Source organism: Balaenoptera borealis (assembly GCF_965194805.1).
Source record: "Balaenoptera borealis genome assembly, chromosome: 10".
NCBI lineage: Eukaryota > Metazoa > Chordata > Mammalia > Artiodactyla > Balaenopteridae > Balaenoptera > Balaenoptera borealis.
In genome coordinates, this window is record NC_138874.1 from 103739561 (window position 1) to 103758157 (window position 18597).

The 18597-nt window shown below is 33.0% G+C and overlaps 1 protein-coding gene across 6 annotated transcripts in view; it reads left to right on the plus strand.

Moving 5' to 3' along the window:
- The window catches only part of ATRNL1 (attractin like 1), a 705133-nt gene that overhangs the window by 137727 nt on the left and 548809 nt on the right, over nt 1-18597 (plus strand). For all 6 annotated transcript variants that reach the window (XR_014249113.1, XM_082407780.1, XM_082407777.1 and 3 more), the window contains 4 exons: nt 56-264; nt 1322-1440; nt 5758-5890; nt 10065-10246. Coding sequence is in view for 5 of the 6 variants with exons in the window: in XM_082407780.1 (XP_082263906.1) it covers nt 56-264; nt 1322-1440; nt 5758-5890; nt 10065-10246 (643 nt within the window). In the remaining variant the exon portion in view is untranslated. The remainder of the gene's footprint in view (nt 1-55; nt 265-1321; nt 1441-5757; nt 5891-10064; nt 10247-18597) is intronic.

Consider the following 18597-nt stretch of genomic DNA (forward strand, 5'->3'; position numbering starts at 1 on the left):
GACAGACACTTTTCATAATATTGTTTCATTAAGATTCTTATTTTGTCTCTAATAGGTCCATGTATATATTTGGAGGATTTTCTAGTGTACTCCTTAATGATATACTTGTATACAAGCCTCCAAATTGCAAGGCTTTCAGAGATGAAGAACTTTGTAAAAATGCTGGTCCAGGGATAAAATGTATTTGGAATAAAAATCACTGTGAATCTTGGGAGTCTGGGAATACTAATAATATTCTTAGAGCAAAGTGCCCTCTGAAAACAGGTAAAAATTTTTTTACTTTCTTATATTTGGAACAAAGCTTCTCTGTTTGGCTAGAAATGGAAATGCATTCTGCTTGTAAGAATTACCTTAGTAGCTTTCAGAAATTAAAAACTCATAATCCTCTAATTAGGAATTCTAATGTTTGAATTTAGCAGTGATTAATGTTTGAATTTAGCAGTGATTAGTAATTTAATATCTTTATTAGCTATTTTTAGTTTTCTTTTTTGAATTCTGTATGTAATATTTATATATCAATTTGTATATGTAACATGGCCATATATATGAATTATTTTCATATGTAAGTAAAAAATGCTTTCAAATACACCCTTTCTAAGATATACTGTATGCTTCAAAGAAATAAAATGAAGTAATTTATTCTGCATTTGGTAGTTTTTTTCTTTCTGAATTATTGCCAAGGCAGACCATAAAGTTAAAAATTTTCTAGAATTTTGATGAGTTTTGTTATAATTTAATATTTCTTATAAAATATTGAATAAATAAATCAAACTTATGAATAATTACTAGTAAGTATTTATTTATGAAGAATGATTTGGATAAAAATTGTTCAATTTTCTTTAAATGAGTGGGGCTCTTATACATTTTTGGTGCTACAATTAACAAATCAAGCTTTGCTAATCAAGTCATGTCTCTAAATATCTTTATGAAGAATAATAAGCAATGAGTATTTGTTATAATGTTTTCTTTTAGATATATAGTAATATATTTTGTTTAGTAAAATACCTCTAAATCTTTTTCTCCCTCCATAATGTGTAAATTTTAATTAATTAATTAATTTATTTATTTTAATGTGTAAATTTTAAATAGCTGTAGGATCCTGGTAGACTGAATAAAGATGAGTCTAGGAGGTATCTAAATCCCTTTAAATCCAATTAAATTACAAAACTGAGTTCATATTGAAGAACTTATTTTGATATTGATGGTTATATTTATGGTTTAAAAATGTCTTAGTGATTCTTAACAGACGTTAAAAATATGTGAATTAAGACGTGTGACATTTTCTTTTTCATCCTGATGTGTTCTCCCATTTGTATCACAGCTGCTTCTGATGACAGATGTTACAGATATGCAGATTGTGCCAGCTGTACTGCCAATACAAATGGGTGCCAGTGGTGCGATGACAAGAAATGCATTTCATCAAACAGTAACTGCAGTATGGTTAGTATTTATGGGTAAATGATGTTGTAGCTAACATGCTACTTGATAATCATTAGCTTACCATTTAGTAACACTGTACAAAATAGCACTTTCCGTATCAAGATATTTAGAATAGGGAAGGGGGAAGGGCAAAATAGGGGTATGAGATTAAGAGATACAAACTACTATGTATAAAATTGATAAGCAACAAGGATATATTGTACAGCACAGGGAATTATAGCCATTGTTTTGTAATAATGTTAAATGGAGTATATAATCTTTAAAAATGTTGAATCACTATGTTGCACACCTGAAACTAATTCAATATGGTAAACCAACTATACTTCAAAAAAAAAAAGACATTTAGAAAATATGTAGGAAATCACCTACTTCTTGGTATGTTGTAAATTCAGCTTGTAGTTTCTTGCTCATATTTGTCAGTCTAGATTTCCATTTTGAATCTGGAAACTTTTACTTCTTTTCATAAATAAGGTTGGGAAAATCCTTTCAAAAATTTTTTTTTAAAAAAAGACTGTAGCTATAAACACTATCTTCTGTGCTGATGAAAATGGGATTATATAAGGATTATATTATATAAGTAAGTCATTTCCGTGAGATTCTTGTCAGACATGCATTAATAGTGGTGTGGTTTAGGTTTTGTTTATATACTTTGTGTGCAAGTTTAATCTGAAGTATTGACAGTGGTAGTTTTCCTTTTATCTGTCTTTAGATATTTGGTTCTCTTAGGCAATATTGTCCCCCGGAGGGACATTTGGCAATGTGTGTTTTTTGGGTTGTCACAACTGTGGGGCTGCTACTGGCATCTACTATGGAGAAAGCCAGGGATGCTGGTAAACATCCTACAGTGAATGAACAGCCCTCCCACAAAAAATAATTATCGGGCTCAAAATTTCACTAGTGATGAGGTTGAGACCCTATTATAGATAAGAGTATTGAAAAAATTATAAAATTAATATTGATGATAGATTAAAATGGATTAAGAGCAGCAAAAATTAACCTTTTAAGTGGGTAGCATCAAAATGTCTCATATATTTTAGAAGATGTCAACAAGTTGAAGGAAAAAAATTTTAAAGTATTAACAATTATGTTTAGTAGGGTCAAAGATTCTCTTATTGGAGTATAGCTTAAATAACTAAATAGTGTGCATACAGATTTTCAACTAAATGCATATTATTTTTTCTTTTTTCTGAATTTTTATTAAGAAAACTATCCACTTGTTTTCCAAGATACCAGGCAGAAGTAAAAGGTAAAGAAAAGGGAATTTGAAAACTAAGTAAAAAGTTTTTATTTTATCATCTAAAATTTTTCTTTAGTAACCAGTCATATTTCAAAATACTTAGTTATATGATTCTATTCTAAAATAATATTTAAAACTTAAAATGAAGGAAAATTTTGAATTATTGACTAATCAAATTGAACCCTTTTGTTTTCATACATATTGTGTTGGTGTATACTTTTTAGTGAGGAATTGCTGTAATGATAATAGATAATTTTATTTGAGTTTTAATGTTAATATGACATGACTCACTTTGAAAATTTGAATTACTTTTTTATATTTGCATAATATTCATCTAATGGGAGTTATATTAGTGAATAATGTGGAAGTAGGAGCTAAGTAAAACAAAATATAGGAATAAGGGACTAAAATGGAGAATGTTATTAGATAAAAATTACAAGCAGATTTTACTTAAAGCTTTGTTCGGTAACTGAGTTAATTTGTGTTTAGACATTTACACTATATGAAAATACACATATCTCAAAAATTGTATTATGCACATTGTTATCAAGTGTTCATTTTTAAAAGTGGCCTTTTGCTTTACAGTTTATTTTTGATAATGATGTGTTAACAAGGAAAGTACTGGGTGAGATAGTATAAGTGAGCAGATGGTACTCACTTGTAATTTAGACTTTGATGTAATGTGTCTTTTGGACGGTTTTATCAGAATGTCTGATGATTAAGCTAAACCAAATGCTAATGGATACAGAAAGGTCTGAGATTTTAGTGTAAATGATGTCCACTGAGATTCTATTTCATTATTTAGTCATATTTACTGCAAGTTGCATATTTTGTGCTCTAATAGCTCCAATAACCTTACTTCTTATAGATTTTCATTTTAAATTTACATCTAAATATATTAGGATGAAGATGAGTAGAGTAATGGTTATGCTTCATAGTCTGTTTACTAATGTGCATCTGGTTCATTAGGACAAAAAATGCCAGCCATGTTTCAAAGTAACAGTCAGCTTTCTTCCATCATTGAATAAATTGGCCCTGTGTGTGACTGAAATATAATTTCATCTATTGTACTGTTTCAGTATCAATACATGATTATACTGTTCTTTTTTTTTTTTTTTAATAAATTTATTTTTGGCTACAGTGGGTCTTCGTTGCTGTGCACGGGCTTTCTCTAGTTGCGGCGAGCAGTGGCTACTCTTTGTTGTGCTGCGTGTGCTTCTCATTGCAGTGGCTTCTCTTGTTGCAGAGCACGGGCTCTGGGTGCACGGGCTTCAGTAGTTGTGGCATGCAGGCTTATTAGCTGTGGCTCACGGGCTAAGAGCGCAGGCTCGGTAGTTGTGGTGCACGGGCTTAGTTGCTCCGTGGCATGTGGGATCTTCCTGGACCAGAGCTTGAACCTGTGTCCCCTGCATTGGCAGGCGGATTCTTAACCACTGTGCCACCAGGAAAGTCCCGATTATACTGTTCTTAATGAAGAGCAGTTGAGTTATTTGGATGATGACTCTGATGTTACCACTGTTATTCTAAAGATTGGCATTGAGCTGTTATTCTTTCTCTTATTCTAACATGTTGTTTAGCCATTCTCTTGTCTTTTTTATTTTTTTATTTTATTTTATTTTTTTTCTTGTCTTTTTTATAGGTTATTTTATTTATCAGATGATTCAAGTAAATTTATTTTCAGTTAGTTGACAGATGTTTGGAACTATAATAATTGTATAGAATACTACTAAGATTTATATGCTATATGAGAACAAAAAGCTATGAATCAGAAAAACAACATTAAGAAAATTTGTATGTTCTTAATGAAAACATGATGGTTGAATAAGAGTTGCAATGTAATTTGGGTTTTAAAAAAATGTATCTTCTGTGATTTTTTTAGGATGAATAAGATAAACATTAGTATCTATGTACTTTTAATCTGTGACCTTATAGTATATGCAATTTGCTCTAAAGAAATTAACATCTTTGAAATGGAGGTGACCGCAATGTATTTTATGTTGGAAAGTATAGTAGTTTATAAATAAATATTTGATGGGTGACATTTTAAAGTATGTGTCTAAGAGGATAAAAATTGCTTCAACCATTTTTATATATGGGCGAGTTATAAGCAAATTTTAACTGTTAAGTTTTTTGGTTGAAAAGAACTATTTAACACCCTTACATGAGAAAGCCTGAGGTAAGTATATCTGCCTACTGAAATATAAGGGGCCTCAGGGTGCAGCATGTGTTTTTTTCCTTTTTGTTTTTTTTCTCAAAAAAGAGTAACAGGAAGAGTTGAGCCCAAAATTTTAGAATTTGATTTTCATTATCATAGATGCTAAAAATATTACGTGAAATATTGAACCTTGGTAAATGCAGGGAGCTCACACCAAAGTTCCTATATGCAGGGAGCTCACACCAAAGTTCCTATGTTGCCTTTTTTTTTCTTTTTTAACCTTTAACCTCTTAGAGCTGGAATTAGTTGAAATATGATAGTTGTATAATAGGACTGATCAAAATGTAACTTTTGCAGGTTCTTTTCAACCTCCATTAAGGAAATGTGACAGATACATACAGGAGAAACATCAATTAACCAAAACCATTATTTAATGTCTGTAGAAGTAAAATTAGTTTGAGTTATTGAGAAAATAATTTATCTTTTTAGATTTTATTGGATTTTGATAAAGCATCTCTTTAAGTTTTCCTACTCATCATTTCTACTTCATTCCCAAGGGTCTGTATGATAGTTTTATTATGACTAGAATTCTTTCATGTGATCATTGAGAGAAATGACTTTGTGCATTGGCTTTATTTATTGAATTGGAAACCTGTTATCAAATTCAATAGAATAGGTTTTCATTACACGGTTTCTGTTTCAAATTGTGTAATTTGCACGTTTTTCCAGTAAGCACACATTCTAATTCGAAGAACTTTGTTTAAATAAAGAAATGAGTAAGAGAAATTCTGATTCAGTACAACTGGATTTGGTGTTAGAAATCTGTATTGTAAAGCTCACCAGGTGACTTATATATACACTGAAGTTTAAGAGTCATTGCTGTACAAAAGTGAAAAATAACATGCTTTATCTTTTAATTTTCTAGTCTGTGAAAAACTATACCAAATGTCATGTGAGAAATGAGCAGATTTGTAACAAACTTACCAGCTGTAAAAGCTGTTCACTAAACTTGAATTGCCAGTGGGATCAGAGACAACAAGAGTGCCAGGCTTTACCAGGTAAAAATTTCAATTTGGTAAATGAGTTTTATAGTCCACAGATGAATGCCATTATAGTAAAGAACGTTTAGTAAGAACATTCCATTTTCTAAAATTAAATCAGTAGCAAATAAACAATAATATTGGAGTAATGATAGCAGTGTTTCTACAAGAAAAGTTTGTATATTCACTTCTAATTCTTTTAAGATGTTCAAGGTTTCTTGTATTTATTATGCTATTGACTTGATCAGAATACTGTTCAATTAAAAAATTATGTCTTAAAAACATAGAAAATAAAAAGTACTCAGACTAGTATCCAGATCTAGCAATGTTAACATTTTAGCATATTGGATTTATTTTTTAAGTGCCCTTTATTTTTTAAATTCCAGGAACTGTTTTTTACTGACTGCTTTTTTGTTACAAATTGAAACATTTATAATAATTGTTATATGATTTAATGAGAATCTAAGTTCTGCAAACCAGAGCAAAACTCATTTTATTTATTTTTTAAAAAATAATCAATCAATTAATTAATTAATTAGGTTGTGCCAGGTCTTAGTTGTGGCAGGCAGCCTCCTTAGTTGTGGCTCACCAGCTCCTTAGTTGCAGCATGTGTACTCCTTAGTTGCGGCTTGCCAGCTCCTTAGTTGTGGCATGTGAACTCTTAGTTGTGGCATGCATATGGGATCTAGTTCCCGGGCCCCCTGCATTGGAAGTGTGGGGTCTTAACAACTGTGCCACCAGGGAAGTCCCAAAACTCATTTAAAAAAGAAATTTCAATTTAATTTTTATAGCTAACACTCTTCTTAGTGGACCATAAGTATTCTTTCTTTCAAATATGAAAGAGAAAATCAGAAAATCGAAAACTTGTATAGTTATTTAACCAGTTCCATTTTCTTGTTATACAGATAAGCTGAGACACACTGGTTTATGTGACTTGCGTAAAAGTGCATGACTTGTAAATGGCAGAGGGGACTAGTAACTAGGAGTTCTATCTCTGTTCAGTTTTTTGCCTGTTTCTATACCATGATTTTTTTTTTTTAATTCTTTCATAGAAAAATTTTCTGAACCTATGTAGTTCTAGAAAGTGTTGGAAAATTCCATCACAGGATTTAAGTCTTTCTTATATAAGTTCATGTAAGAAAATAAAAATTAGATTGCCTTTAAAAGTACCATTGAGGTTTTGGCATTTTCTCTATGTACTGACTTTTGAAGCTTTTAAATAGTGATATATGCATGTGTGTTCACTTTGAGTAAATTAGAGAATATTAATGCAGTAGGCAGGATTTGAGAAGCATTAGTGATATGACACTAAACGTGAAAGTAATGATTTCTAAGTGTTAAAGTCTAAAAATAACATGTAGATCAGTAAAAATACTTTTAAAGTCTCTTTAAAAAGACAAAGAAAATCCTAGACTAAAATAAGATTTGACTGAAGGAATATATATGTTTAAAGGAATATTACTCAATAAGAAGGGAATTCGATTACCAGTGGAAATTTGGAAAAATAATAGTGAAGTTATTTTTGGTAGTACCCATCTATTCATTGCTTGGGAAAATATTTTGGTTTGGTATAAGGGTTCTACTTGACCAGACTATTATTTTAGAGAATAATAAATACAATAAAATATTTCATTATGTACTAACTTACCTTGCCCTGTGTTCATATTTACTAAGAACCAGCTTGGTATACATATAGTTTGGTTTCCATTCAGCTTGTCTCAAGGAAGTGAATGCTCTAAATGGAGGGCCCAGCTTGTACAGTAGTTGCACTTTTCCATGAAAATTTGTGAATTGCATTTTTCCCATTGATCTCATATAAAATTGGCAATTTGGGGCTTCCCTGGTGGCGCAGTGGTTGAGAATCTGCCTGCCAATGCAGGGGACATGGGTTCGAGCCCTGGTCTGGGAAGATCCCACATGCCGCGGAGCAGCTAGGCCCGTGAGCCACAACTACTGAGCCTGCGCGTCTGGAGCCTGTGCTCCGCAACAAGAGAGGCCGCGATAGTGAGAGGCCCCCACTTGCCGCAACTAGAGAAAGCCCTCGCACAGAAACGAAGACCTAATACAGCCAATAAATTAAAAAAAAAAAAAAAAATGGCAATTTGAATTTGTCTAACTAAACTTATTGAAAAAATTAACTGCTATCCTTTTAACTCTAAAGCTGAGTTGATGCTCAATACTACAGAAGCCTAAAACATCAAAACATTTGCTTCAGGGCTATAATTTAGTTTAGCCTCAAAGGCCCATGCATTGTTTGCATTTGTATGATTTATCAACCAGGTATTTTTGATCTTATAAAAAAAAGAGAGACAGCCAAAACTAATGTAAATCCTTCCTTGATTTAGTAAGGAAAGAAATAACCGAAATTTGACAAAAACTTTTGCACTCTTTCCTTAAAGTGATTTGGTACTTTAGATTTCAGAACACAAGGAAGATTGCTATATGTGTAGCCTGAAAATGAAAACAGACGTGTTTGAAATAGTCTTATTAAATGACTCCAGTTTATTGAGGGGTTACTGTGTTCCAAGCACTGTGTGTTATTCTCATTACCTAGTTTAACAGGACAGCAGTTATTAAAGAACCAGAGGACCCTGTAATACTAAGATATTATTTGCTTTTGTGATTCTCATTCTGTTATAGGTTTACTATGTAAATAGTTTTCCAAAGGCTACATAATATGTGATTCCAATAGATTGAATGTAGATGCAGATACGAGAATACAGTTATATTAAACCAATACTAAAGAGATTTGCAAAAATATTTATAAAACAATGCCACACTTTTCACTGTTTTGTTTTTTGGAGACTATAATTAAAAAATTAAATATGCTATTTATTTTAAGTTGTTATATTTTCCCGCAACATTTTATTATGAGAAATTTCAAACATATAGAAAAACGGAAAGAATTGTAGAGAGGATACCCAAGACCCTCACCCTAGATTCTACGATGCACATTTTGCTCTGCCTTATTCCTGATCTCACTGCCTATCCATGCCCTATTCATTTATCAACCCATCTCAATGTTTTGATGCCAGGGACCTGATTTGAACTGTTTCTAAGGAGAAAATTTGATGGTACATCTTCTTCAAGCCTATAATAGCATAAAGGGACAAGACATCCCAGAAACTGGAAAAGTGTGTTTGTAATAAAAATTTAAATTATAATTTTAAATGAATAAGTATATTTTTAAAAGATCAGTTTTTATTTTTAATATGGTCAAACCCAATAGATATAAAATGCATAAGGGAAAAAATATGTGGCGTTCTCAATAATTTTTAAGAGTTAAAGGGGTCTTGAGACCAAAATATTTGAGAATTGCTGCTCTATAATAATTCCATAAAGATTGTATTAATGCATCCAAGGCTGAAAGGGCAAGAGGCACTGATATATTTAGTGATGTGGAAACTAAAATGTAGTGAAACTTCATAGATCGGTGTGTTAATAAAACACTGCAATGTTAATTAATGCACACTAGACCATAACTTTATATTGTATTTATGAATCCATGTTTTAGAAAATAGGCACTGTTTTAAGTTCAGTTTGGACTCTAAGGATAAACCACTGTTACTGAGTGGTATGTTTGAACTTTCGAAAGACCTGAATGACTGTGTAAAAATAAATATTAGAAAGCAAAGCTTATAGCTTCTTTACTATACGTAAATGAAATGAGACTTCTCGCCCCACAATTATAATTAAAGAATCAAAGAACCCAACTTATATCAAAATCGTACACCTGGGCTATGGAAATTAGATTTAGAGGACAATTAGCTCACTTGTAGGATAACTTTGAGATTGCTTTTGTTATGTGCTGCTTATTTTTCTATTAAAGTGATCTTGTATTATATAAATTGCACTTTGGGACATAAGTGCAGTAGTGATTTTACTTGCTGAGAAACCATATGCCAGTACACTAGGTTTACACAGAAAACCTAACAGTCAACACATTTTAACAGATGTTATAGAGCCATAGCTTTTCTTATGTTTAAGATTTAAAGAAAAAATTAGAATCTTCTTATTCTTCATCAAACTATTAGACAAATTTAGTTTAGTATGTTATAGTGATATATTTAAATTTTTATTGTTAAAATTATTTAAACAAATACCGAAGTTGTATTTAGAATTCTGAAATAACTGAAAAATACACATGCTTTTTGGTAATCTAAGAATAAGATATAATTTTTTTTTTGACTAGCTCATCTTTGTGGAGAAGGATGGAATCATATTGGGGATGCTTGTCTTAGAATTAATTCCAGTAGAGAAAACTATGACAATGCAAAACTTTATTGCTATAATCTTAGTGGAAATCTTGCTTCATTAACAACCTCGAAAGAAGTAGAATTTGTACTGGATGAAATACAGAAGTATACGCAACAGGTAACAACTATACTTGTTTTTATTATGGAAATATGCTGATAATCCTGTAACCATTGGCAATGGTTCATTCTTTTTGTTTTTTAATACATTATTTTTACTAAATCGTCGAAGTAAAAGTAGAACTGATTTCTTTGGTAATAAAGTTTTCTAAATTACTCATCTCATGTTTTGCTCAGTAAACCATTGCATTATCTTACCAAGAAGACATCTCATATGAATAAATATACTTTAAATATACTTTAAAACTTGTGCATATAATTTAAGAATTTGTTTTGAAGTGTAATAATTTTGGGATGTCCCTTATAATTAGAACACTAGACCAACACATTGGCTATATTTGTATATATGTATCTTTGTGTGTGTGTTCTGTGGGTTAGGTTTTTGAATTATGCTATTTTCCTAGGTATAGATTTGCTTGAAATAATATACAAATAGTTAGCAGGACTTAAACCGATTTTTAAAGTACATGGGAGATTTGGAACATACAGCATTTGGGAACAGTTTCAATTTCCTAGAGAGTTGGTTCATAGAAAATGGAATATTTCCTTGGAAATAATGTCAAATATCATTTTATAAGAAATTTTAAATAAGAATTCACAGTATTTTCTGTTCTTGGGATGTTAAAATACAGTCAACTCTTAAGAACAGATTAAGTTGGAGATTTGGAAATAATTTACTAAATATTGTTTTGAAATATCTTATTTAGATACTTACTTGAAATGTCTTGAGGACATTTTTAAAAATTGAGGTATAGTTGACATGTTGTTTCAGGTAGACAACATAATGATTTGATATTTGTAATATTGTGATATGTATTGTTTTTGAATTTTTTTTAGGTTCCACATGTAAGTGAGATCATTTTCTTTCTCTGTCTGACTCATTTCACTTAGCATAATGCCCTCAAGAGCCATCTGTGTTGTCGCAAATGGCAAGATTTCAGTACCCTGTGATCTCACTTATGTGTTGAATTTAAAACAAAGAAACAAGCATACACACGAAAAAACAAAAAAACAAGCTCAAAGATACAAAGAACAGATTGGTAGTTGTCAGAGGCAAGGGTGGAGGGTGGGCAAAATGGGTGAAGGGGGTCAAAAGGTACAGACTTACAGTTATAAAATAAACAAGCCATAGGGCTGTAATTCATGGCATGGTAACTATAGGTCATAATACTGTATTATGTATTTGAAAGGTGCTAAGAGAGTGGATCTTAAAAATCCTCATCACAAGAAAACTGTGTATGGTGACAGATGTTAAGTAGACTTATGTGGTGATCATCCCATAATATATACAAATATTGAATCATTGTTTTGTGTATCTGAAACTAATATAATGTTATATGTCAATTATACATCAATTAAAAAAAAGAAAAAATATAGTCAACTCTTAAGTTATAGGAGATTTAGAAATAATTTACTAAATCTAATTTAAGATACCTTATTTAGTTCGTGTACATACTTGAAATATACTAAGATAATATAAACTGTCATAGCATCATTGAAGATTTTTGTATTTTGTGTCAAAATAAAATTAGAACTCAATATAGATGAGGTAAGTGATAAAGCTAAACAATAATAAATACCTCAGATCTGAGGTATGTACAAGATTCGGCCAATGTTTAAGATACATACACACACATGGACACCCTGTGGTAAATAATCCACAAAGTGGTATGATTTCTATACAAATAATGGAGATATGGCTATAATTCAACTCTTGCTTTGAAAACTATATTAGATCTCAACGACTTCTTTTGACCTTAGGGTATGGCTTTTATTGGACAAGGGTCTGTTGGTGCTACAGAACTCCACTCCGCAGTGCAGTGGATACGGTTTTGGCTTGAAAACTTTTCAGAGCAAAGATTACCAATTGCTTACTATTGAAACAGTTAAGTAATACTTCTTTGGTATAGCTGATTTTTAAGCAGCATCGAGGACAGCATATCAAAATGATGGAGAGCATGCAGTCTGGACATACTGCTTATCTCCACAGCTTAGTAGCAAGTTAACCCTCCCAGCCTTATGTTCCTCATCTATAAACTGGGATAGTAATCATAGCTATATTATATGTTTATTGTGAGAAATAAATGAGGTATTGTATGTGAAGAGCATAGATAAATTTTATTTCTTAGTGTTTACTAAAGTTATCATTATTATTGTTTGCATTTTAAAGATTATTTTTGTATGTCTGTTTCCACTACTGCTATAACTACTATTTCCAAGAATCATTAATTAGATAATGAATTCTTAAGTAACTAAATGAATTTATTCAATGAATAGTTAATAATATTGATATTGACTGTAGAAAAATATTTGCCCCAGACTAGTGTTTTAGTTTTTCCACTTTACAAAGCCTTCCTCCACTCACCCCCACTAATTATACTAGGACCTTTTCCTTCTTAAGATCATTTCTGATTTATGCTAAAGAATAGGAATATATGTTAGTGATTTTCCTTTTGCTAATAACAGGGGAATAAGCATCTGATTTTTAAAAAGTGATATAAGAACAGTTTTGTATAAATGTTAAAAAATTAGAGGGACTTAAACACATACTCTTTTGAAATGTTTGTATGAACATTCAGTTATTACTGCCTGCCATAATTTTTGTGGTGGTATTAGTGTGTGTATTTCTCATGAGTATCGATACAGATAATTTAATTTCTAATGCCATTTTATATCTGTAGAGTCAAAGCCCTCCCCCCATTAATAAAATTGATAAATTTATTATACCCCCAGTTTTTATAAATATTCAAAAATTTTACATGGATATCACATTGTGATACTTGTCTGTCAAACATTTGTTATATGCTTGATATTAATAGGGTAAAGAAAAACTATAACAATTAAATTTGTATGAAAAATTGATCTGTAAAACCATTTTTGTGTGAACTGAAGCTATATTTCTGGGAAGGATGGGCTAATCTTCATTCATTTAGTACAAATTTATTGAGCACCTTCATTGTACTTGGCAGTCTACTGCTTGCTGAGAATATAGAGATTAAAAACAATCACTGTTGTTAAAGAGCTTATGGGGGAGAAATACAAACACAGTTATACCAAAGTGTGATAATTGCAATGATAGATGCACACAGGGTGATGTATGAAGATAGAGGATGGACACCTGACCAGTAACGTGGGCTTAAGGAGTTTCCTAGAGTAATGCTGTAGTTAATTATTGCAGGACCTCGAGTTGGCCAGTGCATGAAGATATTTGTAAGGAGGTCAGAGAAGTGCCTCTGTTTTTTCTCTTAATTCGCCTTGTTTGAGAGCTACCAGCCTTATGGTTGAGGATAAGATGCAAGTGGTGTCATCTAGGAGAGATCTATTGATTTTTTAAAAAATATTTTAGAAAATATTGACAGTATTATTTGTAAAGTTTTATTTTTAGTCATATGGAGCATACAACATAATTTAAGATCTATTTATATTCTTGTACTACCAAGAGCTTCATTTCTTTAATTACAAAATTGAGGTTCAGTTATCAATGAACATTTGGAAATTAGTTCTACTGAATATGTATAACTTATAAAGAGCATCTTATTGGTAGATCCACATTCTTTGAGTTTTAGAAAGTACTAGTGTTTGGCATTCGAGCTCTATTGCTTTCTTCCTTGTTTAAAATATATTATTTTTAGTTTCTACATTTTAACCTTGAAATATGCTATTTTAGAAGTTTCATATTTCAAGATTTCTTATGTAAGTTGCTCATTTTTTCTTGCTTATGATTATAGAGTAGGTCCTTATTAGTTATCTATTTTATATATAGTAGTGTGTATATGCTTATGATTATAAATCATAAAGATTAGACCAACAATTATTTCGGACGTATGATGGACTTAGATTCAGTAGTTTGTGGCATAGCCTGCCCTGTAAATGAAGAATGTTTTATTTCATTAGAAATATGAGCTTTAGCAAAATTTCAAAGGTGGAATTTTCTGCAAGGTGACATTCTGCTAAGCATATCTTTATATAAAATGAATTATATCCTGAGTCATTGCAGTTGTATAAACTTAAGGTAACCCTTCTGTAGCAAATAAAGATTGACAAATTCATGCACTTTAAATAGGTATCCTGGATCAAATGATCATTTACTTATCAGAAATGGCTAATGAAATGTTGCAATGATTTATGGTGTGCTGCAGTGAATTTTCATAATATAGTAATTTATCTTTCATTTTTCAACTGCCTGTCCAGTTCATTTACTGCGTAATAGTTACTTTAAATGTTTTATCAACTGCTTATTTTTCTGTTCCTCTCCTCTTCCTTGCAGATTCTTACCATGATGATTTAGAGAATAATATTTCATTTTAAATGACTTGTTTTTACTATAGATAGTTTGGAAATACAGGCAGAGTTGCTGTAATGTGAAGCACAGTCATTAATCTGAAATAGCTATGTTGGATTGATTCCTGCTGTTATTATCAAAAACTATAAAAATGTTATAGCTTTTTTGTTATCAAAATATCTTTGAGAATAAGTATGAAATATATGATGATCACAAGGCAAAGCAGCATGTGTATTTTTATAATTAGAAACATTATTTATTAAGCACTATCTCTGTCTCAGGAATTGGATGTTGGAAAATAAGCAACTCTGTACTCATGGCCTTGCTTAGCAAAATTTGTTGACTACCTACTGTGTGTACAGTACTCTACTAGGTGATACGAGATCTACTGTTATAATGAATATTCATAATACTTTAATTTCATTTAAGAAATATTTGTTGAGTATTTTCTGTGTGAAAATTGTTATATTTATATACTATAAATTTCTAGGTCTACGGGGTCTTTATAAGCTCTCTAGGACCATTTGTACAACATATTTAGAATAAATACTGGATTTATATATCTTATTTCTATATTGTTAAAGACTCAGGTGGAGGGACATATTTTTCTCTATCCTGACAGTCAGTAATGTAAAAAAAAAAAAAAAAAAGATGATGTGGAGTTTTGAAACTACTTCACATTATAATATTATTAGCTTGGTAACTGAGAACATAAATTATTAGTATGTATATTTAAGGTAGAAATGTTTAGGAATGATATCAGCAAGGTGATAGAATGGGAGTTTGCAGCACTCATCCCTCACAGAAACATTGATTTGAACAATCATCCATATACAAAATACCTTTACAAAAGCTAAGGAGTCCAGGTAAGAGATTATAGCACTGGGTTGGGGGCGGTGGGGGGAACACAGAAATAAGAAAACACTCATTGAAGATGGTAGAAAGGACAGTTTCACATTACCTGCATCATCCTTCCCCTAAGCCTGCACCGTACAGGAAGCACGGTGAGAAAGGGTGAGAAATACCCTCTGCAAAGGGGAAGGAGAATGAAATGAGCACCGATTTTGCTTTGGACCCTACTTCCAGGCCTGCTCTGGTGAACCCCGGTGCCTGGATGATCCCTGTGGACCCAGTCGCCAGGCACATCCCACTGCCACACTGGCTCCTGTGGCCTCAGGCTGCAGGCTGGCACCCGCAGACTCAGCCTCCAGGCTAGTCCCCCATATGCCTAGGCTACAGGAGACCTAGGATCCACACCCTCCCCATTAGACCCCAGCACTGGGCTGGCCTCTGGAGACCCAGGGTCAGGCTCATCCCAGTGGACTCAGGCTTCAGGCCCTCCCCTATGATCCCAGGTACCAGGCCCACCCCCATGGACTCAGGCGTCAGACCTACCCCAAAGACTCAGGACCAGGCCTGCCCCAGTGGACCCTGGTACCAGGCTAGCCCCTGCAGCCTCATGACCATACTTGTTGGCCCAGGTGCCCGGCTTGCCCCAGCACCAGTCCACAGGATTCAGGCTCATGGCCTGATCCAGTGCCAGGTAAGCCCTGTGGATCCATGCTCCTGGGTGGCTCCCACAGTTCCAGGCTCCAAACTGGCCCATGGACCAGGCTGCAGGCCTGCCACTGTGGACCCGGTTCCAGGCTCACCACTTTGTACTCAGTTACCAGTCCTACCCCGGTGGATCCTTGTGCCAGACTGGTCCTTCAGACGTAGGATCCAGGCCTGCACCCACAGACTCAGGCTCCAGGCTTGCCCTCATGGAAAAGAGAAAGCGGCAGAAAGCTCATTTAAAGAAATAATTACAGGAAATTTCCCAAATATGGAGAGGGAAAAGAACATCCAGGTCCATAAATCCCAAAGAACCTCAAATAGATTAAACGTAAAGAGACTTTCACCAAGACACATTATAATAGCCCCAAATAAATCCAAGCATTTATGATCAATTGATGTTTGACAGAGGTGCCAAGAACACACGATGGGGAAAGGACAATCTCTTCAATGAATAATGCTGGATATGCTTATGCAGAAGAATGGAAGTAGATCCTTATCTCACACCATATAAAAAAATCAAAATGGATTAAAGACTTACACATTAAAAAAAAAAAAAGACTTACACATTAAGACTTGAAACTGTAAAACTACAAGAGGAAAACACGAGGAAAAATATCGACATTGGTCAGGGCAATGATTTTTTGGATGTGACACTAAAAGCACAGACAACAAGAGCAAATATAGATAAATGAGATTGTGTCAAACTAGTAAGATTCTGCATAGCAAAGGAGATAATCAAGAGTGAAGAGACAGGGCTTCCCTGGTGGCACAGTGGTTAAGAATCCGCCTGCCAATGCAGGGGACACGGGTTCGAGCCCTGGTCCGGGAAGATCCCACATGCCACGGAGCAACTAAGCCCGTGCACCACAACTACTGAGCCTGCGCTCTAGAGCCCATGAGCCACAACTACTGAGCTCACGTACCGCAACTACTGAAGCCCGCATGCCTAGAGCCCATGCTCCGCAGCAAGAGAAGCCACCGCAATGAGAAGCCCGCACACTGCAACGAAGAGTAGCCCCTGCTTGCTGCAACTAGAGAAAGCCTGTTCACATCAGTGAAGACCCAACATAGCCAAAAATAAATTAAAAAAAAAAATAAAAGAGTGAAGAGGCAACCTATGGAATGGGAGAGAATGTTTGTAAACCATACATCTAATAAAGATTTAATGTCCAAAATATATAAAGAGCTCAAACAATTCAACAGAAAATAAATAACCCAGTTAAAAAATGGGCAAAGGACATAGATATTTTTCAAAGAAGACATAAAAATGGCCAGCCAGATATATGATAAAAAGCTCAACAGCAGTAATCATCAGAAAAATGCAAATCAAAACCAATTGAGATATCACCTCACACCTGTTAGAATGGCTGTTATCAAAAAGATAAGAGGTAACATATATTGGCAAAGATGAGGAGAACAGGAACTCTTGTATACTGTTGGTGGGAATGTAAGCAGTATAGTCAATTTGGAAAATGGTATGGAGTTTCCTCAAAAAATGAAAACTATCATGTGACCCAGCAGTCCCATGTCTAGGTATATATCCAAAGGAAATTAAGTCAGTATCTAGAAGAGATATCTGCACTTCTATGTTCATTGCAGCATTATTCACAATAGCCAAGCTATGGACACAACTTAAGTGTCCATCAATGGATACATGGATGTATAAAGAAAATATGATATATATACATATGGGTATGTTAATTAGCTTGATTGTGGTAATCATTTCATAATGTGTACATATACCAAAAAAAAATCATACACCTTATATAGGTATAATTTTCATTTGTCAGTTATACCTCAAGAAAGCTGGAAAAAATGAAAAATAAAATCTCAAAAAGAAAAGCATAATTGTAAAGCAGAAACAAGGAAAGAAAAAGAGGTGTTCGTAATCTAAAAAATCTCTTTTGTAAAGAGAGTGCCTTGGACCAAGAATATATCATTATTTTTTCAGTCTCATTAGAATAACGTATTTTAAAATTGAGTAATGATTAAACTAAGGTATATAAATACAGCATATATTTTGTTTTTAAGCTACTTTTGAAATATTATTGAGAGCACTAAGAAAGTTTAGTTTGATGGCATTTGTCAACCTCTGTTAATTAAATTTAGGCATCAGGGTCAAAGATTTATTAGTTTTCTTGATCTCTTTAATAATGAAAGTAGATGACATTAATTTATCTAGAACTGCGCTAAAGTCCTTCCTTGTGTACTAGTAGAGGTCTGAACTAGGAGAGAGGCCCTTCTTCTTCCTAGTCCTTTGTGAACCTGTTGTGAAGTCTTCACTCAGCCTTTATATACTGTTCATTGATTTTGTTTTCTATTTTCTCACAGTGCATATAATGTCAATTTAGCTTTAGATTCTTAACTCCACAACTGATTAGATTGGTAGTTAACAGTAGTAATAGTAGCTGCAGCAGAAGTAGCAGTAATAGTAGCAGCAACACAATATGTTAAGTTTTTTTAATGATCTTCCCTCATAAGATAGGTATTTATATCAGATATCACCATTTTAT